Here is a 24,479-nt window from a genome sequence, read left to right as displayed (position 1 = left end):
CTCGGAGGCTTTCAGAGCCATGTGGCGCTGCAAGGATGAGTGGTGAGTGCGGGTTGCTGAGGAGAGATGGACTCTGCTTCAGTAGCCTGCGATAACGCAAATCACTCTTTAATTCAATCAAAATAAAGTTACTTGCACCACCACGCCGATCACCATCATTAAGGGACAGAACGGCGATCCGATCTCCGACTTCCAGGAACTGGGCCTGCAGGTTTGGGGGGGGGGGAATTCTCTCAGCCCAAGACACCATCACAATCGGTGATTGGGATAGCAAAAGAGACTCCATAGAACGGTTATTTTAATTCCGCTATGGCAACAATATGCAGGCATTGCCCGGTTATCACGACGTTACAACACGTGTCTGGAAACCCACCCCGTGGTCGTAGATCGGACCGTCGTAAATCGCACCCCACGGTTGCCATAGAGCGTAAAAACAGATACGTCACTTGCAAAATGTTATTTTCCTTTCACGAGGGTTTTAATGGGTAAACATCATCCACAAAAACACTCAAAAGCTCCCAAGCCGCGTTGGAAACCAGACGATCTCCGCTCATGTGTTTGGAGGCACGCGGCGTTTGACCATCGTCAATGTGGAGCGTCCGTCGTCGTCAACTCGAGACCACCGCCTCCTCGATGGGGGCCTCTTGGGTCTGACGCGGCTTGGGGCCCCAGCAATGTCAAGACCCGGCCCTGGGCAGCAGTGATAGATGATGTCACGTAAAGACGCGATGACCACCGTGGATATGGCCGCTAACAGCACTTGCCCCAACAGTCTGTTATGGCGACATGGGGGATCTTTGTGTGGGTGAGTGGGTGGGCGAGTGGGTGGGTGAGTGGATGAGTGAATGGATGAGTGGGTGAGTGGATGAGTCGGTGGGTGAGTCGGTGGTTGGGTGAGTGGATTGGTTGGGTGGATGGGTGGGTTGGTGAGTGGGTGGGTGAGTGGGTGAGTCGGTGGGTGAGTCAGTGGGTGGGTGGGTGAGTGGATGGGTGGGTGGGTGAGTGGATGGGTGGGTGGGTGAGTGGATTGGTTGGGTGGATGGGTAGGTTGGTGAGTGGGTGGGTAAGTGGGTGAGTGGGTGGGTGAATGGGTGGGTGAATGGGTGGGTGGATGAGTGGGTGGATGAGTGGGACTGGGTGATTGGGTGTGTGACTGGGTGACTGGGTGATTGGGTGTGTGACTGGGTGATTGGGTGTTTGAGTGGGTGGGGTCAGTGCATGAGTGGGACCCCAGCGATATTCAGATCCCGTCCCTGCCTAATGAAGGATCGACACAAAGTGCCGGTGGGGGGGGGGGAGTCGCTGGTGGGCTCCGTCACGGTGGCAGCCCCACGAGCCGCTTCACCTCCCGGAGGTTGTGGACGGCCACGCGGGACGCTCGCTCCCGACCCTCCTCCAGGACACGTCCCAGAAAGCCCCACTGGGAGAGGTCCCCTCCCACGTCTCCACGCTCCTCCTCCTCCTCACCCATCTCCCCCTCCTCCTCCTCCTCCTCACACGACCCAAACTCTTTGCCGCCGTCGCTGGCGCCGTCGCTGCCCGTCCAGGTCAAGCCACCGCCACCGCTGCCTCCGCCTTGAGGAACGTCCCAGCACCGAACGTCCAAAGTGGAACGGGGTTATTCCTCTGTGTGTGTGTGTGTGGTCTAAACTGACCAGGTGAAGGCTTCACTGAGCTGTGTCGCTCCACGAAGCGGCTTGTCGCACGCAACATTTTAGCAGCAGCAGCAAAAATATACCCAAGACGCGTCACGTCGAGTCTAAATGTGGAGGGAAAAACCGGAGGACCCGGAGAAGAATCGGCACGACCATTCATCGTCAGGGTCGGGATCAAACCCAGGACCTCCTGTGCACGAGGCGAGGGAGATAGCATCTCCTGGCCGCCGCGATTGCGGAGCGACACGCAGGCACGTTGAACTGCCGAGGTGAAGTACAAGATCTGTGGCCACGGCAGATGAAAGGTGCGAGTTCTTAAAGTCTTCCCCCTGCCCACCTCTGACTGATCATACTTCGCCACGCGGCAGCTCAATGCGGGTAATGCTCCATGGACGTTTGCCGTCGCCGGGGAAAAAAAACAAACTCAGCTTGCCGGGTTCATAATGCAGTGCCTGTCACTGCGTGACACGCCCGATGACTCACCCTCCTGTCCACCCACCCGCTCACCCACCCACTCACCCACCCACTCACCCACCCACTCACCCACTCATTCAACCACTCACTCACCCATGTGCCCACCAGCAAATCCACTCGCTCACTTACTCACCCACTCATTCACCCACCCATTCCCTTACCCACCCACCCACTCACTCACTCACCCACCCACTCACTCACCCACTCACTCACTCACTCACCCACTCACTCACCCACTCATTCACCCACCCACCCCCTTACCCACCGCCCACCCACCCGCTCACCTCCGTCCAGCGGGGGCACGCTCTCCCCGGCCATGAGGCGGAGGAATCGCGAGCGGAGCGGCCTCACCACGAGGCGGAGGAGGTCCTCGGCGAGCTCCTCCTTGTACCCCCGCGGCGTGGCGGTGGCGCCGCCGCCCCCCCCCGGCACCAGCCCGGGGTGGCGCAGGCCCAGGGCGGCGGCGTGCAGCGCCAGCAGGTTGGAGACGCCGGGGCGCCGCGCCGGCTCGTAGGAGACGCCCGGCAGCGAGTCGGTGACGGCGCGACGCAGCTTGAGGCGCACGGCCGCGTCCGAGTCGCACAGCAGCACGGAGCCCAGGGAGACGCGGCGGCCAGGACGCCCCGCTGGGGACGGCGACGAGGTGGAGGTGGTGGTGGTGGAGGAGGTGGTGGAGGTGGAGGAGGTGGTGGAGGTTGGAAGCTGCGATTTGCTCATTTTGGACGAGGGGTCCTGCAGGGAACGGATTCGAGGGAAGTCGCCTGAAGAGAAGACGGAGGGAGGGGAGGGGTAGATGGGGGAGGGGGGAGAGGGGGGAGGGGTAGATGGGGGAGGGGGGAGAGGGGGGAGGGGTAGATGGGGGAGGGGGGAGAGGGGGGAGGGGTGGGGGTGGATGGGAGAGGGGGGAGGGGTGGGGTGGATGGGGGAGAGGGAGGGAGTGGTGGCACAGCAGTTAGCGCTGCGCTACGACCCCGGCTATCCGAGTTCGATTCCCGCTCACGGCCACCAACACCGGTGACAATTATTTGAACCGGTCCTGGGCCTTCCCTAGGTCGACTCGGCCTCAAATGAGTACCTGGTGCATTGTGTAAACATCGCCGCTGGGGAGACAAAGGCGGTCGGGCGTGGTGCTGGCCACCCAACCCCTCGTGTGCCATGCCGGCCATCATAGGTAGTCACGAACAACACTCCCTTTGTTAAGGCTACATTGGGGATCTCTGTAGATGTGTGTGTGAATGTATATGCACACGTGTGTGTGTGAATGTACACGGTATGTGTCTGTGGTAGTCGTCTGGAAAAAACAACCCCCACCTCCTCGATGGTGCCTGTCGGTAACGCTGTGGTGACTGTGGTGGTGGTGGTGATGGTGGTGGTGATGGTGGTGGTGATGGTGGTGGTGGTGGTGATGGTGGTGGTGATGGTGATGATGGTGGTGGTGATGGTGGTGATGATGGTGGTGGTGATAGTGATGGTAGTGGTGGTGATGGTGGTGATGGTGGTGGTGATGGTGGTGGTGGTGATGATGGTGGTGATGGTGGTGGTGGTGATGATGATGGTGGTGGTGATGGTGGTGATGGTGGTGATGGTGGTGGTGGTGATGGTGGTGATGGTGGTGATGGTGGTGGTGGTGGTGATGGTGGTGATGGTGATGGTGGTGGTGGTGGTGATGATGATGATGGTGGTGGTGATGGTGGTGGTGGTGGTGATGGTGGTGGTGGTGATGGTGGTGGTGATGGTGGTGGTGGTGATGGTGGTGATGGTGGTGGTGGTGGTGATGATGGTGGTGGTGATGGTGATGGTAGTGGTGGTGATGGTGGTGATGGTTGTGGTGGTGACTGTGTTGGTGGTGGTGATGGTGGTTGCCTGTTGGTAACGCTGTGGTGACTGTGAGCAAGGCCTTTTGAGGAAGGCCTTCGCCTCAGGGCAGCTGCCGTGGGGCCCCTGGGAGAGTGCGAGGGGCTGGTGGTCCCTCCACTTTCAATTAATTGACCACAAAACCACGTTAGTATCTAACTAAGCTCGTGCTGGAGACCACGGGGGTACAGGCGTCCATGACATCCCCTGTCCAAACCTCATTTGGCGGAGCCAGGAGATTGAACCCGTGTGCTCTTGGGGTTCCTCCAGAAACGTCCACAAGGCACTGCGATGGGCCACGTGGAATTCTGGAACGCTACTTCGGGGGAGAGGCTGCCACTCCTCTGTCGTGCAGCTGGATGGAGGATCTGTGGTATTCAAGAGATCCGGTGGACTGGTCCTGGCTTCATGAGGGGTAGACAGTCCGCTACTTGGGGTAGAAAACTGCCAAACAACTGGGAGTGGGGGTCTGCTTCTGAACAAAATAATGAAGGGGGCGTGGGAGCGTGGCGGTGAGGTGTGGGAAGCTGTGAGTCTCAGGCTGCTGTGGGCTCGCCTCCCCTTCAACAGGAGGGGAGGAGTGGTGCTGGTGGCTGTTTAAGATGAACATCAGTGGAGGGATGCAATGTTGGTCCTACACAGACGCCATATCCTCTGTCCGTCTGCTACAGCAGAGCTGTAGGGAATTTCCACAGGCCCTACGTCTCTGCTTTGTTGACCTGGTCAAGGCCTATGATACCATCAGTAGGCCTGGGCTCTGGGTTGTTCTTGGTGCTTTCAGGGTCCCTGACCCTCTGCTCACGATCATTGAGAACCTTCATGATGGCCAGGAGCTATTTCCCGCGTACCTCGAGGTACCCCAGGGATGTCTCTGCCCGCTACACCATGAAACAGACATTGTGACCCCTTAGTTGAACAAACTACCCATGGCTCTACCAGAGGCATATCCATCTGGTAGACACAATGGGAGGCTAGCCCATGTCCCCATGTCTCTCTCATGTCTCCAAGTCCCCACGTCTCCCTATCCCTGTATCTCCGTATCGCCGTGTAGCCATATCTTTATCCCCGTGTCTCTGTGTTCCCGTGTGTCTGTGCCCCTGTTTCTCCATATCCCCGTGCCCCCAGATCCCCGTGTCCCCGTGTCTCCGTGTCTCCGTGTCTCCGTGTCCCCGTGTTTCCGTGTCTCCGTGTCCCCGTGTCTCCGTGTCTCCGTGTCCCCGTGTCCCGTGTCTCCGTGTCCCCGTGTCCGTGTGTCTCCGTGTCCCCGTGTCTCCGTGTCTCCGTGTCCGTGTGTCTCCGTGTCCCCGTGTCCCCGTGTCTCCGTGTCCGTGTGTCTCCGTGTCTCCGTGTCCGTGTGTCTCCGTGTCCCCGTGTCTCCGTGTCCGTGTGCCTCCGTGTCTCCGTGTCTCCGTGTCCCCGTGTCTCCGTGTCCATGTGACTCCGTGTCCCTGTGTCCCCGTGTCCCCGTGTCCCCGTGTCTCCGTGTCCCAGCATCTCTCACTGAGCACTGCTTGGGGCAGAGGGAAGTAGTTTCCGTAGCGGTGGTTGAACGCCCGGGCCAGGTCGAGCGTCAACTCAAGGTGCTGGGCTTGGTCCTCACCCACAGGGACGTGTGTGGCCCTGTGGGGGAGACGCGGGGAGAACAGCGGTGACACAGCCTCTACGCGGCTCTCTGTCGTGAGTCTATGGGTCTCTGTGTGGTGAGTCTGTGGGTCTCTGTGTGGTGAGTCTGTGGGTCTCTGTGTGGTGAGTCTGTGGGTCTCTGTGTGATGAGTCTGTGGGTCTCTGTGTGGTGAGTCTGTGGGTCTCTCTGTCGTGAGTCTGTGGGTCTCTGTGTGGTGAGTCTGTGGGTCTCTGTGTGGTGAGTCTGTGGGTCTCTGTGTGGTGAGTCTGTGGGTCTCTGTGTGGTGAGTCTGTGGGTCTCTCTGTCGTGAGTCTGTGGGTCTCTGTGTGGTGAGTCTGTGGGTCTCTGTGTGGTGAGTCTGTGGGTCTCTGTGTGGTGAGTCTGTGGGTCTCTGTGTGGTGAGTCTGTGGGTCTCTGTGTGGTGAGTCTGTGAGTCTCTGTGTGGTGAGTCTGTGGGTCTCTGTGTGGTGAGTCTGTGGGTCTCTGTGTGGTGAGTCTGTGAGTCTCTGTGTGGTGAATCTGTGGGTCTCTGTGTGGTGAGTCTGTGAGTCTCTGTGTGGTGAGTCTGTGGGTCTCTGTGTGGTGAGTCTGTGGGTCTCTGTGTGGTGAGTCTGTGGGTCTGTGTGTGGTGAGTCTGTGAGTCTGTGTGGTGAGTCTGTGAGTCTGTGTGGTGAGTCTGTGGGTCTCTGTGTGGTTAATCTGTGAGTCTCTGTGTGATGAGTCTGTGGGTCTCTGTGTGGTGAGTCTGTGGGTCTCTGTGTGGTGAGTCTGTGGGTCACTGTGTGGTGAGTCTGTGGGTCGTTGTGTGGTGAGTCTGTGGGTCTCTGTGTGGTGAGTCTGTGGGTCTCTGGGTGGTGAGTCTGTGGGTCTCTGTGTGGTGAGTCTGTGGGTCTCTGTGTGGTGAGTCTGTAGGTCTCTGAGTAAGTCTGTGGGTTTCTGTGTGATGAGTTAAGCGGCAGGAATGTATTTACCGATGCAATTCGTACTTCTATACTTCATTTATATCCAGTTATAATGACCTGCTAACCTTTTCTCAAATTTGCATCCCTGTTGTAGCGACATTATCAGAGCGCGTTTGTTTGCATTATTTCCCACCAGTAATGTGCGGCTGACGCAGACTTGATGGCTTGCGATGTGTGCGTCTATCTTGTGTTTTCGAACATATAACACAACTCCTGTTTCGTTGCCAGAAAGCGTGAATCCCATTATCATTACACGCTTTTATTTAACTCACTCGGTCTGTTGTCCTATCCTCAAATCTTGTAACTCAATTTCAACCGTCTTCCCAATGTGGTATCGACTGCAAACTTGGTATACTTATGTCAAACTGATGACAACACTATATTCTATCATAAAAAAAAATATTTAAACCATCTTTTTTACGGGTCTAATTGTCCACGCTCAACTCACGTTGGATGTAAATCACCACGGCCCCTTACGCTGTGGGCAAACCTCAAGGCCACTTCCTGGAGTCGTGGAGTTCTGCCATTACTAGTACGGTACATTTCATTAAAGCGTGTTTTAAAAAAAGTTATTATTTTACTCCTATCATTATTGTTTTTTTTTCGTGTTGTTATTTGCTGACTCCATGCCCCTTCACTGGACAGCTGCGGCAAAGATCTCCACAGCTAATCGGATTTCTCCTTCTCCTCCTACAGTCGAAACACCGATCCCGATCCTCTTTCTCCGTCGGGACTCTTTGCCTGTAGAGGAGGATGTCGGCCGCCTGCAGCACGGGGTACGTGAGGAGGCCCAGGCTGCCCAGCTCCGCCCGGCCCCGACTCTTCTCCTGAAAGTAGTCCCGGCAACAACAACAACAACAACCGCGTCACCCAGCGGCACCAAGAGAGCAAATACAACGTGGAACTAAAACTCAACTATCGTGTCAATGCCTACGCAAGCATTCTTACCCCGGGGGTGTTTAACCATCTTAGCTTAACGGGATGTATAGAGCGCTGTCACCAAGCGCTTTATAACTTCACTAAGGCGCTTCATAACTAAGGCGCTTGACGCAGAATTAACGGGACAAAATATTCTTGTTTTTTTCGGTAAAGTCACGTAGAATGGAAACAATAAAACAATTTAAAAAATCTTGTTTTATGTTTTTATTATTTTATTGTTTAATATTTTTATTATTTCATTGTTTTATATTTTTATAATTTTATTGTTTTATATTTTTATTATTTCATTGTTTTATATTTTTTATTATTTTATTGTTTAATATTTTTTTAATTTTATTGTTTAATATTTTTATAATTTTATTGTTTTATATATTTTTTATTTTATTGTTTAATATTTTTTTCATTTTATTGTTTTATATTTTTATTATTTTATTGTTTTATATTTTTATAATTTTATTGTTTTATATTTTTATTATTTTATTGGTTTACATTTTTATTGTTTTATTGTTTTATATTTTTATTATTTTATTGTTTTATATTTTTATTGTTTTATATTTTTATTATTTTATTGTTTCCCTTCTACGTGACTTTACCGAAAGAACCAAGAACATGCAGTCACGAAAGCTTTAAATCGAAACGGGAAAACACATGAATGTAAGTGTGGAGATGAGGCGAACGAAATAGACGAGAGGGAGCAACGGGAAAATCTGCGGTGCGTGAATTCGGTGAAAGCGAAAACCGATGACGGTGAATGGATTGAATGGACGGTGAATGAGCGGACGCCATGTGACGTTATCCGCAGTAACGGCGCCATGATCACGTTGCTGAGTGCGGACGCTTTGTCTCTGGGAAGGGCTCCAAACAGCAATGAAAGATTCACAGCGGAGCTCCGGGCGGTGGTGGTGGTGGTGGTGGTGGACTGTCGTCACGAGAGCCGCCGTGCCCCTCCGTGGCCGTGGCGGACGCACGGAGCTCGTGGACTCACGCGGCGGTGTAGTGATGTTGACTACGTCACACGCTGTGGTGATGTTGACTACGTCACACGGTGTAGTGATGTTGACTACGTCACACGCTGTGGTGATGTTGACTACGTCACACGGTGTGGTGATGTTGACTACGTCACACGGTGTGGTGATGTTGACTACGTCACACGGTGTGGTGATGTTGACTACGTCACACGGTGTGGTGATGTTGACTACGTCACACGGTGTGGTGATGTTGACTACGTCACACGGTGTGGTGATGTTGACTACGTCACACGCTGTGGTGATGTTCACTACATCACACGGTGTGGTGATGTTCACTACGTCACACGGTGTGGTGATGTTGACTACGTAACACGGTGTGGTGATGTTGACTACATCACACGGTGTGGTGATGTTCACTACATCACACGGTGTAGTGATGTTCACTACGTCACACGGTGTGGTGATGTTCACTACGTCACATGGTATGGTGACGTTGACTATATCACACGAGGTAGTCAACATCACACGGTGTGGTGACGTTGACTACATCACCTGTACACCAGGCGAGGTAGTGAACATCACACGGTGTGGTGGTGACGTTGACTACATCACCTGTACACCAGGCGAGGTAGTCAACATCACACGGTGTGGTGGTGACGTTGACTACATCACCTGTACACCAGGCGAGGTAGTGAACATCACACGGTGTGGTGGTGACGTTGACTACATCACCTGTACATCAGGCGAGGTAGTGAACATCACACGGTGTGGTGGTGATGTTGACTACATCACCTGTACACCAGGCGAGGTAGTGAACATCACACGGTGTGGTGGTGACGTTGACTACATCACCTGTACACCAGGCGAGGTAGTGAACATCACACGGTGTGGTGGTGACGTTGACTACATCACCTGTACACCAGGCGAGGTAGTGAACATCACACGGTGTGGTGGTGACGTTAACTACATCACCTGTACATCAGGCGAGGTAGTGAACATCACACGGTGTGGTGGTGATGTTGACTACATCACCTGTACACCAGGCGAGGTAGTGAACATCACACGGTGTGGTGGTGACGTTGACTACATCACCTGTACATCAGGCGAGGTAGTCAACATCACACGGTGTGGTGGTGATGTTGACTACATCACCTGTACACCAGGCGAGGTAGTGAACATCACACGGTGTGGTGGTGACGTTAACTACATCACCTGTACATCAGGCGAGGTAGTCAACATCACACGGTGTGGTGGTGACGTTGACTACATCACCTGTACATCAGGCGAGGTAGTCAACATCACACGGTGTGGTGGTGATGTTGACTACATCACCTGTACACCAGGCGAGGTAGTGAACATCACACGGTGTGGTGGTGACGTTAACTACATCACCTGTACACCAGGCGAGGTAGTGAACATCACACGGTGGTGTGGTGACGTTGATTACATCACACGGTGTGGTGACGTTGACTGCATCACCTGTACACCAGGCGAGGTAGTGAACATCACACGGTGTGGTGGTGACGTTCACAACCTCGCCTGGTCTACAGGAGTGTTGGGATCGAACTGACATCCATTGCAAATAAACAGCAGCTGCAGCAGCAGCAGGCGTTGGGGTCGGGATTAAACCCACGACCTGCGGTACACCGGGCGAGGCAGTCAACATCTCATCACCCCCGTGTCACCGTGAGGGGTCACGCTGAGGGGTCACCCTGAGAAGTCACCCTGAGAAGTCACCCCGAGGGGTCACTGAGGGGTCACCCTGAGGGGTCACTGAGAGGTCACTGAGGGGTCACCCCGAGGGGTCACCCTGAGGGGTCACCCCGAGGGGTCACTGAGGGGTCACTGAGGGGTCACCCCGAGGGGTCACTGAGGGGTCACTGAGGGGTCACTGAGTGGTCACCCTGAGGGGTCACCCCGAGGGGTCAGAGGGGTCACTGAGGGGTCACTGAGGGGTCACCCTGCGGTGTCGTCACCTTCCACTGGTGCAGGTGGCTGAGTCTGGCTGTGGTTGTGAGGCAGCTGAGGATCCACGACAACTCCGTGTGCTCCGGGACCTAGCGGGGACACGGAGACACGGGGACAGGGAGACACGGGGACACGGGGACACGGGGACACGGGGGGAGGGAGACACGGGGACACGGAGACACAGAGACACGGAGACATGGGGGGAGGGGGACACGGGGACAGGGAGACAGGGAGACACGGGGTCACGGAGACACGGGGACACGGGGACACGGGGACAGGGAGACACGGAGACAGGGAGACACGGGGACACGGAGACACGGGGACACAGGGACACGGAGACACGGGGACACGGAGACACAGGGACATGGGGGACGGAGACACGGGGGACATGGAGAGGGACACACGGAGGCATGGAGACACGGGGAGTGAGGGAGATGGGGAGGGAGAGGGGGAGGGTTTTAAGCCAAAACTCCATCTCTGGGCACGATTGGTCACTAACAAGCTGAATAATTATCATCGTTCTGTTTATGAAGAACCATCCATTGCGGACCTGATCACCTCGTGGCCAGACTTGACAAAGAGCTTCACAGCTCATCGGATTCCTCCTCCTGCAGTCTCACTACAGATCCTGGTTGCGTTATCTGGCTGGGTCACTGGGTCAGTGGGTCAGTGAGTGACTGGGTGACTGTCTGGGTGACTAATTGGGTGACTGGCTGGGTGACTGGCTGGGTGACTGGCTAGGTGACTGGCTGGGTGACTGTCTGGGTGACTGTCTGGGTGACTGGCTGGGTGACTGGCTGGGTGTCTGGGTGACTAACTGGGTGACTGGCTGGGTGACTGGCTAGGTGACTGGGTCAGTGGGTGACTGGCTGGGTCAGTGGGTGACTGGCTGGGTCAGTGGGTGACTGGCCGTGTCAGTGGGTTAATGACTGGGTGACTGACTGGGTGACTGGGTCAGTGGGTGACTGGCTGGGTGACTGGGTCAGTGGGTAACTGGCTGGGTGACTGAGTCAGTGGGTGACTAACTGGGTGACTGGCAGGGTGACTGGGTCAGTGGGTGACTGGCTGGGTAACTGGCTGGGTGACTGGGTCAGTGGGTGACTGGCTGGGTGACTGAGTCAATGGGTGACTAACTGGGTGACTGGCTGGGTGACTGGGTCAGTGGGTGACTGGCTGGGTAACTGGCTGGGTGACTGGGTCACAGGGTGACTGGCTGGGTGACTGAGTCAGTGGGTGACTGGCTGGGTGACTGGCTGGGTGACTGGCTGGGTGACTGGGTCACAGGGTGACTGGCTGGGTGACTGAGTCAGTGGGTGACTAACTGGGTGACTGGCTGGGTGACTGGGTCAGTGGGTGACTGGCTGGGTAACTGGCTGGGTGACTGGGTCAGTGGGTGACTGGCTGGGTGACTGGCTGGGTGACTGGCTGGGTGACTGGGTCAGTGGGTGACTGGCTGGGTGACTGGGTCAGTGGGTGACTAACTGGGTGACTGGCTGGGTGAATGGGTCAGTGGGTGACTGGCTGGGTAACTGGCTGGGTAACTGGGTCAGTGGGTGACTGGCTGGGTGACTGGCTGGGTGACTGGCTGGGTGACTGGGTCAGTGGGTGACTGGCTGGGTGACTGGGTCAGTGGGTGACTAACTGGGTGACTGGCTGGGTGACTGGCTGGGTGACTGGGTCACTGAGTGACTGGCTGGGTTACTGGATCAGTGGGTGACTGGCTGGGTGACTGGGTAACCGGGTAACCAGGTGACCTGCGATTGCAGGAAGAGGGCGCTCTGGGCTGGGTCCACCCCACAGGCCACCAGAGCGGCTGCCGTGATGCGGCAGCGACGCCGCAGCAAGCGGGGGTCGGGGGTCACGGTGAGCGCGTGGAGGTCGGCCACACAGAACATCGACAGCGAGTCTGGGACACGCAGACACGCAGGGGACACGGGGAGACACATGATGAGATACGAGGAGATACGGAGACACGCAAAACAGAGACAGTGAGTCTCGGACGCGGGGACACGGGGACATACAGAGAGACACGGGGAGACACGGGGAGACACGGGGAGACACGGGGAGACACAGAGACACGGGAACACACAGGGAAACACATGGGGACACTGGTCATACATGGGGAGAGAGAGATACGGAGACATGGAGAGAGAGAGACACGGGGAAGGATACACAGGGGGACACAGAGACACACAGGGGAGGTATGGTGACACACGGGGAGACACGGGAAGACAGTGATAGGCATTGCCTCAGTGAGACCCACAGACGCACGCAGAGACCCACACATTCACGCAGAGACCCATAGACTCATCATAAAGAGACCCATAGACTCACACATACCCATAGAATCACACAGAGACCCACAGACTCACACAGACCCACAGACTCACACACAGACCCACACATTCACGCAGAGACCCATAGACTCACACAGAGACCCGCAGACTCACACAGAGATGCTGTGTATCCCCGTGTCCCACCCTGTATGTCCCCGTGTGTCCCTGCATCTCACTCTGTGTGTCTCACTCTGTGTGTCTCACTGTGTGTCTCACTCTGTGTGTCTCACTCTGTGTGTCTCACCCTGTGTATCTCACCCTGTGTGTCTCACTGCGTGTGTCTCACCGTGTGTCTCACCCTGTGTGTCTCACCCCGTGTGTCCCCGTGTCTCACCCCCTGTGTCCCCGTGTCTCACCCCGTGTGTCCCCATGTCTCACCGCGTGTGTCTCACCCCGTGTGTCCCTGTGTCTCACCCCGTGTGTCCCCAAGTCTCACCGCGTGTGTCTCACCGCGTGTCTCACCCCGTGTGTCCCCGTGTCTCACCCTGTGTGTCTCACCCCGTGTCTCACCCCGTGTGTCCCCGTGTCTCACCGCGTGTGTCTCACCGCGTGTGTCCCCGTGTCTCACCCCGTGTGTCTCTGCGTGTCTCACCGCGTGTGTCCCCGTGTCTCATCAGCTGTCTCCAGGTCCCCATGGCTCCAAACACATTCCCCAGGTGAGGCACCCCGCTGGGCTGCACCCCCGACAGGATGACGCGGCGCTGCGCAGGAGGAGGAGACACAGAGACACGGAGACACAGAGACACGCAGCGGTGGCCAGGTGTTATCTCCTTCATCTCTCAACTACAACTTTGTTACTACTGCAGCTTTCATTTAACTCACTCTGTTGTTGTCGTAGCCTCAAATCTTGTAACTAAATTTTAACCCACTTCCCAATGTGGTATCGACTGCAAACTTGGTATACTTGTGTCTTACTGGTGACAATATTATATTCTATCATTCAAAATAAAATATATATTTCATTAAAGCGTGTTTATAATAAGGGGGGGAGACATGAGAGGGGGGGGCGAGAGGGGAGGGGACGAGAGGGGGGGGCGAGGGGGAGGCGAGCGGGGGACGCGGTCTCACTTCTCCCGCGCTACCGGTGGTCGCCTGACCGCGCCTCGTCCCCTCGGTCCCGCGGCGCCGCCAGGAAAACCGAAAAAAGCCTCGGCCTACGAGGCGAGTCGACATCTCGGACCACAACTAAGACGTCGGGGCGATAACGACCGTTTACTACTTCAAACGAGCAAGAGTAACATTGCCGACGGTGATTACAACTCAAGAGATCTGCGCGATAAACAAAAAAAACGCGGAATGTTGAAGTTTATAAACAAAAAATAAAACCACTTTCCACAAGTTTGAATGAGACTTCTCAATGACAGCAGTGACGTCACTGCGGCTCGCGCACAATGGGCGTTATGACGTCACTCCTGCCCGCGTACGATTCGCGTGAAGACGCACATTGCTATACGCGATGACGTCACTCTCGCAAACGCAGGTACGGTGGGATGACGTCCTCCCCGGTCAGGCACGATCGACGCGATGACGTCACTCGCTAGACGGGTGACGTCACTCTCGCTAACGCGCGGTTGACGTGATGACGTACGCAAACTAACCACGCCACTCGCGGTGACCACGCCCACCACTGAACTAATCCACGTCCCCCGCCCTTCCGAATCATGAGAATCAATTGCTGTAAAGGGGCCGTCCATAAATGACGTCACGCACTTAGGGGGGGGGCATCCCACTGGGATTTTTGCACACAGCGTTGAAATGCGGTGCTTTTTCTGGAAGACTTTGCTGTTTTTTCCAGGATTTTTATGTTGTGCATAGTCACTTACAGATGTTTCTTGTTCGTGCTATTGTTTGTTGCGGTTGCACCCGAGTCAAGAGCCGCATGGCTCACAGGGCTATCTCCACATCTCCATATATAGAAAAGGCAAAGTTGTGATTATGTGTGCCTGTTCAAAATGTTTAGCGTACTTTCCGACATGCAACAAACTTTACATTTGCCATGTGGGTACTTTCCAGACTGTACACCATGCAAAACTAATAAAAATACACTTTTGTGTTTTTTGGGGGGGGGGAGCTCAATAATGCAGAGATTTTTTGCACGGCAAGTGAGGTGTGACGTCACATCTGTCACGTGACCCGCGCGCGTGGAAGCGTCACGCATTGTGGTGTAGTGGTTAGCGCGCCGCGCTACGAACCCGACGACACGAGTTCGATTCCCGCTCACGGCAACCACCGGTGACGATTATTTTAACCGCTCCTGGGTCTCCCCTAGATCGACTCAGCCTCAAACGAGTAACTGGTGCGGTGTGTGAACATCGCCACTTGGGAGACAAAGGCGGCCGGGCGTCGTGAATCCAACATCGAGGCGGTGCATCTGCCGGCCATCATCAACTCACTCATCCCGTGTGGCACCTCGTACCCGCTAAGCCCCGCCCACCGTCATACAAGCCCCGCCCACCGTCATACAAGCCCCGCCCACCGTCATACAAGCCCCCTACCGTCATATAAGCCCCGCCCACCGTCATACAAGCCCCGCCCACCTGCATATAAGCCCCGCCCCTTCTTCCCTTCTCACGGAAGTGGAGGCTTGGGGTCGCACAAAGGTCACGCACGGAGCGATGGCTGCCCGCGTGCTCCACGCGGCGAGATGCGGTCAGTGGCGGCGGGGAGGGGAGACAAAGGCGGCCGGGAGCGGGGGCTGCTCACTCCACCCCCCACTCCTTATTTGCCACCTCTCATCGACGCTATTTGTTATTTATTGTTGTTGTTGTGTATCTGCCGCTGCTGTGTGGGACCGCCCGTCACGTGTCAGAAGCCTTCGCGAAGTTAATCGGCGCTGCTTCTCAATGCGGGGGGGGGGGGGGTCTTTGTATTTGTGTCTCTGCTTCTCCCTGTCTCAGACTCTCTGTGTCTCACTGTGTCTCACTGTGTCTCTCTGTGTCTCCCTGTCTCAGACTCGCTGTGTCTCACTGTGTCTCATACGGTGTCTCTCTGTGTGTCACTGTGTCTCTCTGTCTCACTGTGTCTCAGACTCTCTGTATCACTGTGTCTCACTGTGTCTCAGACTCTCTGTCTCACTGTGTCTCACTGTGTCTCGCTGTGTCTCATACTCTGTGTCTCGCTGTGTCTCATACTCTGTGTCTCTCTGTGTCTCACTGTGTCTCAGACTCACTGTGTCTCACTGTGTCTCAGACTCTGTGTCTCCCTGCGTTTCACTGTGTCTGAGACTCTGTCTCCCTGCGTATCCCTGTGTCCCTCAGGCTCACCGTGTCTCCTCCCTGTGTCTCTCAGGCTCCCTGTGTCTCTCTGTGTCTCACTGTGTCTCAGACTCACTGTGTCTCACTGTGTCTCATACTCTGTGTCTCACTGTGTCTCAGACTCTCTGTGTCTCACTGTGTCTCACTGTGTCTCAGACTCACTGTGTCTCACTGTGTCTCTGTGTCTCACTGTTTCACTGTGTCTCAGACTCTCTGTGTCTCACTGTGTCTCACTGTGTTTCACTGTGTCTCACTGTGTTTCACTGTGTCTCAGACTCTCTGTGTCTCACTGTGTCTCAGTCTCACTGTGTCTCACTGTGTCTCACTGTGTTTCACTGTGTCTCAGACTCACTGTGTCTCATACTCTGTGTCTCACTGTATCTCAGACTCACTGTGTCTCTCTGCGTCTCCCTGTGTCTCAAACTCTGTGTCTCCCTGCGTCTCACTGTGTCTGAGACTCTGTATCTCCCTGCGTCTCACTGTATCCCTCAGGCTCACCGTGTCTCCTCCCTGTGTCTCTCAGGCTCACTGCGAGCCTTCACCACCGCGTCTTGGCGTCTCCCTGTGTCTCAGACTCTGTGTCTCACTGTGTCTCAGACTCTGTGTCTCCCTGTGTCTCTCAGGCTCACTGCGTCTCACTGTGTCTCAGACTCTCTGTGTCTCAGGCTCTCTGTGTCTCCCTGTGTCTCACTGTGTCTGAGACTCTGTGTCTCCCTGCGTATCCCTGTGTCTCTCAGGCTCACTGCGTCTCACTGTGTCTCAGACTCTCTCTGTCTCAGGCTCACCGTGTCTCCTCCCTGTGTCTCTCAGGCTCACTTCGAGCCTTCACCACCGCGTCTGGGTGCGTGCGTGCGGCCGCCGTGGGGGGGGCCCCTGTGGACGGGCCCATGGGGGGTGTCCCTGCTGAAGCGGCCGTGGCGGAGCCAGGGGGGTTCCAGGCTCCACGCAGGCCGGTGCTCGTCGACCCAGAGCAGAGCAGAGACGCCGAGGAGACGTGAGACACACACAGATAGACATACATATACACAGAGACACACAGATATAGATACAGAGACACACACAGACACACAGATATATATACACAGACACACACAGACAGAGACATGCACACATGACAGAGGCACGCACACAGATATGTAGAGAGACCGCGGTACACACGGGGATATCCAGAGAGATAGGGACCCAGATCAGAGCAGAGACGCCATAGAGACGTGAGACACACACAGATAGACAGAGACACACAAACAAAGATATAGAGACACACACACAGACATAGGGACGGACACACACCGACGTAGGGACCAAGAACAGAGACGCCCAGGAGACAAGACTCACAGAAAGACACAGACCCCCATACACACACAGAGACGTGGGGACAGAGACAGAGATATACAGGTAGATACAAATGCAGAGGCAGAGACACACAGACATAAAGACACATACCCACACACACATAAATGGGTACACATATCAACAGCTGTTGATAACCACTTAATGGCGGTGACGTCACCACAACGCCTGTGCCAGGCCAAGTGCACTTTAAGGCCACTTGAAGTGTTGACGGCTCTTCACATGACCAGGAGGTCACGGGGCAGACCCAGCAGGTGCCATGGGTCGACTGACTGCGATGACTGGAAAATGCACCATCTATGCCTTCTACTGTGCCCACTTGCTGTGTTTTAGCTGCCCGGCGCTCCGCTCGTTGTTGTGAGCGTCCCTCCTCTACCCTCCGTTGTTACTGGAGGGTGACTGCCTCAAACTGTCCCTGTAACGTCCTTCATGACCCTCCTCCAGAGAGGCTGATCTTGAGTCCGCTGTCATCGGCATGTCCACTCAGCTCCACATCCTCCTGTGCCACGTCAGTCCATCTCTTTTTCTAGCCCATGTCCCAGCCATTTAGATCGTAAGGCTCCACCTCTTAATAGCATGCTGCAGGTTCAGCAGCAAAGTTTCAAATTCCTCAGAGTGGGCAGCAATCACCAGAGCATCCGCATGCGTAACATAGTTGACCAATAGGGAGCCATCCCTTGACATCGATCAGCCTCCCACTATCTATACCAGATGGAAAGCTTCTCGAACTACATGGTCAAAGATGATGGTAAACAGTGTTGGGGTCAGAGGACATCCCTGTCGCAGCCCAAGGTGAACAGGGAATGGCTCTGACTCCCGACCATGTAGCTTTACCCGGGCCCGCTCACCATCATGAAGGTCCTTAATGATCGTGAGCAGAGGGTCAGGGACTCCGAAAGCACGAAGAACTACCCAGAGCCCAGGCCTACTGATGGTATCATAGGCCTTGACCAGGTCAATAAAGCAGAGATGTAAATCTTGTTGGAATTCCCTACACCTCTGCTGTAGCAGACGGACAGAAAATATGGCGTCTGTGCAGGACCGCCCTTTCCTGAAACTGCATTGGGGCTCAGCAAGCCTCTCCTCAACATGCCTAGGATGGCGATGTTGAATAATCCTTGCCAGGACCTTTCCCGGCACACTGAGGAGTGAGATGCCCCTGTAGTTGTTACAGTCTGTGCGGTCCCCCTTAAAGAGGGGGACCACCTGGGCATCCTTCCAGTCCTGCGGAACCCGTCCAGTAGTCCAGACTGTTGTTATGATGTCATGTAGGGCAGTCTGTGCACAAACGCCACCCTCCATCAGCATTTCGCTTGGGAGATCATCTCTGCCTGGTGCCTTTCCTGGTCTCAGACTCTGGATCGCCTTCAGTAATTCCTCAACAGATGGCACCTCAGCCAGCCACTCACAGGGGGTGACTTCTTACAATATTTTAGGCACCACTGCCTCAGCAGGGTCATCCCCACTTTATCTCACGTTGTTATCCAGGCTGAGGGATTCCCCCTCCCCCAGGACCTCACGGAAATGCTCAGCAAATCTGCAAACCTGTTTCTGGGGGTCAGAGATTGGATCACCGTTCTTTCCCCTAATGATGGTAATAGGTGTGGTGCTGCAGGTTACTTTTTTATGGAATTATAGAGCGATTTGTGATCGTGGGCCACTGAGGCAGACTCCATCTCCTCAGCAACCCGCGACCACCACCCATCCTTGTAGCACCTCATGGCTCTCCGAACCTCCGAGCGATGGCTGCGATAAGCCTCCTCATTCTCCGACGTGGGATGCTGTAGACGATGATAGTGGGCCTGTCGCTTTTTCTCAGCCAGCTTGAACACCTCCTCCGTCAGCCAGGGTTTCTGGGGAGGTCTGGACCGTGTACCCAAAGCAGCCATTGTAGCTGCATGAGCCACAGTCCTAAACCTCGCCCATTTCCCCTCGACATCAGGAGGAGTGGGGGACGATGCCAACCCCAGCCGCAAGCGATGATTATATTCTCGCTCGCAACTTTCATCAGCTAGCTGAGACCAGGCCACTAAGGGCCCCGGGGCCTCCAGCACAAGCTTATTAATTAAAATTTTCCGTCGTGGTTTTAGCGGTAATTAATTGAAGGTGGAGGGGTTACCGGCCCCTCACACCCATCCAGAGCCCCCTTATGGCCGCTGTGGTGGTCACAGAAGCCATGAGGGGAAAGGCCAATGGGAATTGGCCCTCCTCCCACAGCACTGCCCATGACAGCGTTGCCCGTCCGGCACCACGAGGAGGTAAGGGGTTGTTTTGCCGGACAACTGCTACACCACCGCTCCCCACACAGACACACACAATGACACACACACTCACACACGCACTCTGGACCAGTTTCGGCAGCTTAAACATCTCTCTCCGTGTCTCTCTCTCTCTGTCTCCTCGTTCGCCTCTTGCTCTTTCCCTGTCTCTCTCTCCCTGTTTGTCTCTTTCTCTCTGTTTGTCTCTTTCCCTATTTGTCTCTTGCTCTCTCTGTCTCTCTCTTTCTCTCTGTGTCTATCTGTCTCCCTGTTTGTCTCTCGTTCTCTCCCCGTGTCTCCCAGGAGAGTCAGCCCCGAGTTCATCCGTCCTCCGAGCCGCACAAACCCCCTGCTGTTCCACCTCCAGCGCAGAGACATGGAGACACGCAGACGCGTCCTGGCTATCCCCGACTTCTATCCCGGTGAGACAGGGAGACAAGGAGAGACACAGAGACAGAGAGAGACACGGAGACAGAGAGAGCCACAGAGACATGGAAACACAGAGACAGAGAGAGACACGGAGACACACAGACACATCCTGGCTATCCCCGACTTCTATCCTGGTGAGACAGGGAGACAGAGAGAGACACACAGAGACACAGAGACAGAGACAGGGAGACAGAGAGAGAGAGAGACACACAGAGACACAGAGAGAGAGACATGGAGACACAGAGACAGAGAGAGATACGGAGACAATTCCTGGCTCTCCCCGATTTCTATTGTGGTGAGACACTGAGAGAGATAGACTCGATGATGGATGGGACTGTGTCCCAGATCTATCAAGGGTCTGTCAGCTCCTCACACTGTGAGGCAGTCTGCAGATTAAACCCGGGATGGATCGTAGGCAGGGCCAGCCCAGATGATTCGAACCAGACACAGACTCACGCATGCACACACACCACGAGTGATGGATGTGTTTAGCGGTTAATACGTGCGTGTATGTGTGGGTCTCTCTCTCCGTGTCTCTCTCCCCCGTGTCTCACCGTATATCTGACCCCGTGTCTCTGACACTGTGACTCTCTCCCCGTGTCTCTGTCCCCGTGTCTCTGTCCCCGTGTCTCTGTCCCCTTGTCCCCGTGTCTCTGACCCCATGTCTCTGTCCCCGTGCAGGCAGCGTGCTTGCGGTGATGTTGTCCGACGCTCTGTCTCCCGGGCGTGTCCGGCGCTTCGTGGGGATTTGTCTCAAACGCTCCGGGAGTGGCCTGGGAGCCACGGCCACACTGCGGAACGTCATCGAAGGACAGGGTGGGACACGGAGACACAGAGACACGGGGACAGGGTGGGACACGGAGACACAGAGACACGGGGACAGGGTGGGACACGGAGACACGGGGACACACAAACACGGGGACACGGACACGGGGACACGGACACGCGGACACACAAACACGGGGACACACAAACATGGGGACACAGACATGGGGACACAGGGTGGGACACACACGTGGACACAGCAGGGACACGGGGACAGAGATACGGGGACACAGGGACAGTGAGGTGGTTGTGGTAATTGAGTGGTAGTTGTTTTGGTTGAGTGGTAGTTGTTGTGATTGAGTGGTAGTTGTTTTGGTTGAATGGTAGTTGTGGTTAAGTGGTAGTTGTAGTGGATGTTGTGATTTGGTGGTAGTTTTTGTGGTTGTGCGGTGGTTGTGTGGTAGTTTAGGAGCGGTGGTTATTGTCGTTGCAGGCGTGGAGTTGGTGGTGGAGCTGTACAATCCGCGCGTGCACCTGATCGAGGTCCTGCGCCTGGAACAACGTTTGGACGACGATCTGAGCTACTTGCGCGACGCTCTCCCCAGCTACAGCTGCTTCCCGGACTCTGCGGGAGGGGGAGCGGCCCCCCCACAGACGCCCAGCGGCAAGGAAGTCCCCCTGAACACGGTGCGGAAACCTCCTCACTCTCTCGCTTGCTCACCCTCCCCCCCCCCCCGTGTCTCTCTCACCCCCCTCACCCCCCCGTGTCTCTCTCTGTCTCTCTCTCACCCCCCGTGTCTCTCTCTCTCTCACCCCCTGTGTCTGTCTCTCTCTCACCCCCCGTGTCTCTCTCTGTCTCTCTCTCTCACCCCCGTGTCTCTCTCCCCGTGTCTCTCACCCCGTGTCTCTCTCTCCCCACGTGTGTCTCACCCCGTCTCTTTCCCCACGTGTGTCTCTCCCCGTGTCTCACCCCACGTGTGTCTCACACCGTCTCTCTTTCCCCACGTGTCTCTCTCCCCGTGTCCCCGTATAGACCGTGGTGGAGATGCTCCCCCGTCCGTGGTCTCGACGTTGGGGCTCGGAGCTCCGGGGGGCCTCCCTCCCCGCCCCCCCCACCGCTCTCCGCACCGCCGGCCGTGAGCACGGCGGTGAGCGGCGTGGTGAGCAGCGTGGTGAGCGGCGTGGTGAGCGGCGTGGTGAGCGGCGTGGTGAGCGGCCGTGGGTGACGATGGACCTGAAGGCTGCCCGCCACTCCCAGGCCCAGAGGGAGGAGGCGGCACGCACCGACGTCGCCAAGATTCGCGCCAAGATGGCGGCGGGTGGGGCGGTGGGAGAGCGGCGGAGAGGGGAGGGGGACGCTGGGAGGGGCTCTCACGTGGAGTGACGCACACACGCGGTGATACACGCGGTGACACACGGAGTAACACACGCGGTGACACACGGGGTGACACACAGAGTGACACACGGAGTGACACACAGTGACACGCGGTGACACACGCGGTGACACACGCGGTAACACACGGAGTGACACACAGAGTGACACACAGAGTGACACACGGAGTGACACACGCGGTGACACACAGTGACACACACACAGAGTGACACACGGAGTGACACACGCGGTGACACACGGAGTGACACACGGAGTGACACACGGAGTGACACACGCGGTGACACACGGAGTGACACACGGAGTGACACACGCCGTGACACACACAGAGTGACACACGGAGTGACATGCGGTGACACACGAAGTGACACACGCGGGGACACACGGAGTGACACACGCGGTGACACACACAGTGACACACGGAGTGACACACGCGGTGACACACGAAGTGACACACGCGGTGACACACACAGAGTGACACACGCGGTGACACACGCGGTGACACACGGAGTGACACACGGAGTGACACACGGAGTGACACACGCTGGGACACACGGAGTGACACACGGAGTGACACACGGGGTGACACACGAGGTGACACACGAGGTGACACACCGAGTGACACACGAGGTGACACACCGAGTGACACGCGGGGACACACGGAGTGACACACGAGGTGACACACAGTGTGACACACGGAGTGACACACGGAGTGACACACGAGGTGACACACCGAGTGACACACGAGGTGACACACGGAGTGACACACGAGGTGACACACAGTGTGACACACGCGGGGACACACGGAGTGACACACGGAGTGACACACGAGGTGACACACGGAGTGACACACGAGGTGACACACAGTGTGACACACGAGGTGACACACAGTGTGACACACGCGGGGACACACGGAGTGACACACCGAGTGACACACCGAGTGACACACGGAGTGACACACGGAGTGACACACGAGGTGACATACGCAGTGACACACGGAGTGACACACAGAGTGACACACGCGGGGACACGCGGAGTGACACACGGGGGGACACACAGAGTGACACGCGGGGACACACGGAGTGACACACGCAGTGACACACGCGGTGACACACGCGGTGACACACGGGGGGACACACGGAGTGACACGCGGTGACGCACGGGGTGACACGCGGTGACACATGCGGTGACACACCGAGTGACACACCGAGTGACACACGCGGTGACACACGCGGTGACACACGCGGCAGAGGTTGCAAACGGGTTTTGATTCCTTACCCGTACCCTACCCGTACCCGGCCGCACCAGGGTCGCATACGGGTACCCGTATCCAGCCGGGTACGGGTAGCCGGGTATCGGGTAGGGTACGGGTATCGGGTACCCGATTGCGACCTCTGACACGCGGTGACACACGCGGTGACGCACGCGGTGACGCACGCGGTGACGCACGCGGTGACGCACGCGGTGACACACGCGTTGACACGCACATTTGCACGCGCACACACAGTACTCACTACCCACTCACTCACCAGCCACTCACTCATTACCTCACTCACTTCGTAATTCACTCACTACCCATTCACTTCCCACTCCCTCACTCACCACTCACTCACCACTCACTCACCACTCACTCACTCATTACCCTCTCACGACACAGAAACTCGATTTATGAGGCATCCTCCGACGTGGCTGCGAACGCGTCTGGTTTCCGACTCGTCGCGTGAGGTTTCTGACTCGTCGTGTGAGGTTTCTGTCGTTCTCAAGTGTCTGTGCGGACGATGCCGATCGACGCCCTGCGAAATGCTCCTGCGCAATGAAAGTAAAATGACATCGGCGAGTGAAGCTTCTCGTCCCGTTTCACGGCTATGATCCCCGCGGGTCTCCGGCGAGCGCGTGTTGGGGTCTCCGGCGAGTGCGTGTTGGGGTCTCTGGCGAGTGCGTGTTGGGGTTTCTGGCGAGTGCGTGTTGGGGTCTCCGGCGAGCGCGTGTTGGGGTCTCCGGCGAGTGCGTGTTGGGGTCTCTGGTGAGTGCGTGTTGGGGTCTCTGGCGAGTGTTGGGGTCTCTGGCGAGTGCGTGTTGGGGTCTCTGGCGAGTGCGTGTTGGGGTCTCTGGCGAGTGCGTGTTGGGGTCTCTGGCGAGTGCGTGTTGGGGTCTCTGGCGAGTGCGTGTTGGGGTCTCCGGCGAGTGCGTGTTGGGGTCTCCGGCGAGTGCGTGTTGGGGTCTCTGGCGAGCGAGTGTTGGGGTCTCTGGTGA

General features: G+C 56.2%; 2 protein-coding genes across 4 annotated transcripts; one reads left to right on the top strand and one right to left on the bottom strand.

Moving 5' to 3' along the window:
* Window positions 1–84: 84 nt before the first annotated feature.
* On the bottom strand, window positions 85–14,218 carry LOC144735449 (tryptophan--tRNA ligase, mitochondrial-like). Of its 3 annotated transcripts, none has more exons than XM_078617852.1 (8): window positions 13,849–14,218; window positions 13,349–13,481; window positions 12,199–12,350; window positions 10,453–10,533; window positions 7,311–7,396; window positions 5,485–5,603; window positions 2,414–2,890; window positions 85–1,575 (listed from the first exon to the last, which is right to left on the bottom strand). In XM_078617852.1, the coding sequence occupies exons 1-8, from the start codon at window positions 13,951–13,953 to the stop codon at window positions 1,316–1,318; spliced, it is 1,413 nt and encodes a 470-aa protein (XP_078473978.1). In that variant the 5' UTR covers window positions 13,954–14,218; the 3' UTR covers window positions 85–1,315. The 3 variants fall into 3 exon arrangements, with proteins under 3 accessions (XP_078473978.1, XP_078473979.1, XP_078473980.1); XM_078617853.1 differs by having other exon boundaries at window positions 13,373–13,481; window positions 13,849–14,212; XM_078617854.1 differs by lacking the exons at window positions 13,349–13,481; window positions 13,849–14,218 and adding an exon at window positions 13,327–13,341.
* A 1,111-nt stretch (window positions 14,219–15,329) lies between these two features.
* Window positions 15,330–24,068, top strand: MRPL19 (mitochondrial ribosomal protein L19). Its single transcript, XM_078617805.1, has 6 exons — window positions 15,330–15,429; window positions 16,845–17,028; window positions 19,946–20,064; window positions 20,753–20,887; window positions 21,330–21,523; window positions 21,870–24,068. The coding sequence occupies exons 1-6, from the start codon at window positions 15,396–15,398 to the stop codon at window positions 22,218–22,220; spliced, it is 1,017 nt and encodes a 338-aa protein (XP_078473931.1). The 5' UTR covers window positions 15,330–15,395; the 3' UTR covers window positions 22,221–24,068.
* The last annotated feature ends 411 nt before the right edge of the window (window positions 24,069–24,479 follow it).

The sequence above is a fragment of the Lampetra planeri genome, chromosome 55 (genome assembly GCF_965212315.1).
Source record: "Lampetra planeri chromosome 55, kcLamPlan1.2.h2, whole genome shotgun sequence".
In the NCBI taxonomy this organism is placed as follows: Eukaryota; Metazoa; Chordata; class Hyperoartia; order Petromyzontiformes; family Petromyzontidae; genus Lampetra; species Lampetra planeri.
Note: the sequence above shows the minus strand (reverse complement) of the source record. Positions and strands in the feature narration are given on the sequence as shown.